This window comes from Propithecus coquereli, unplaced genomic scaffold, assembly GCF_000956105.1.
Source record: "Propithecus coquereli isolate 6110/MARCELLA unplaced genomic scaffold, Pcoq_1.0 Scaffold13836, whole genome shotgun sequence".
Lineage (NCBI taxonomy): Eukaryota > Metazoa > Chordata > Mammalia > Primates > Indriidae > Propithecus > Propithecus coquereli.
This window is the reverse complement of record NW_012138121.1, coordinates 3146-3829: the sequence shown is the minus strand read 5'-3', so window position 1 is coordinate 3829 and position 684 is coordinate 3146. Positions and strand designations below refer to the sequence as shown.

At 40.4% G+C, this 684-nt stretch overlaps 1 protein-coding gene across 1 annotated transcript in view; it reads left to right on the top strand.

The window, feature by feature from the left end:
• Positions 1-5: 5 nt before the first annotated feature.
• LOC105806162 (store-operated calcium entry-associated regulatory factor-like) overlaps positions 6-684 on the top strand; it is a gene marked incomplete at both ends in the record, with an annotated part of 3821 nt that continues 3142 nt past the window's right edge. Inside the window, one exon of the mRNA XM_012639236.1 lies at positions 6-417. Within this exon, the coding sequence (XP_012494690.1) occupies positions 6-417 (412 nt within the window). The remainder of the gene's footprint in view (positions 418-684) is intronic.

Genomic DNA, 684 nt, shown 5'->3' with positions numbered 1-684 from the left:
GGGAATGTAAGACCGATTTAGATGTTGCATACAAATTTGGAAAAACCGTGGTGAGCTGCGAAGGCTATGAATCCTCTGAAGACCAATATGTACTAAGAGGTTCCTGTGGCTTGGAGTATAATTTAGATTATACTGAACTTGGCCTGAAGAAATTGAAAGAGTCCGGAAGACACTATGGCTTTACCTCTTTCTCCGATTATTATAACAAGTGGTATTCGGCAGATTCTTGTAGCACGGGTGGATTGATTACCATCGTGGTGCTACTTGGTATTGCCTTTGCAGTGTATAAGCTGTTCCTTAGCGATGGTCAGTGTTCTCCTCCACCATATTCCGAGTATCCTCCATTTTCCCACCATTATCAGAGATTCACCAACTCAGCAGGACCTCCTCCTCCAGGCTTTAAGTCTGAATTCACAGGTATGGTTTCCTCATCAATGGCAGTAAATAGGGTGGATGTGAGGAGGTGAATCCTATGCTCGTTTCTGAAATAGCAAATGGTTGCATTAGGAAACCAAAGTAGGTTTGTCTTCTCATTTTTTTACTTTCAACTTCTTTTACCTCTTCTGTTTGCTTTTCTATAAGGGCATACTGTGATTACTATTTTAAGGATATAGGTTAAATTGTAGATCATCTTAATCAGGAAAACTTGACCAGCTTTGGTAATAAGCATTTATCTTGACCCCT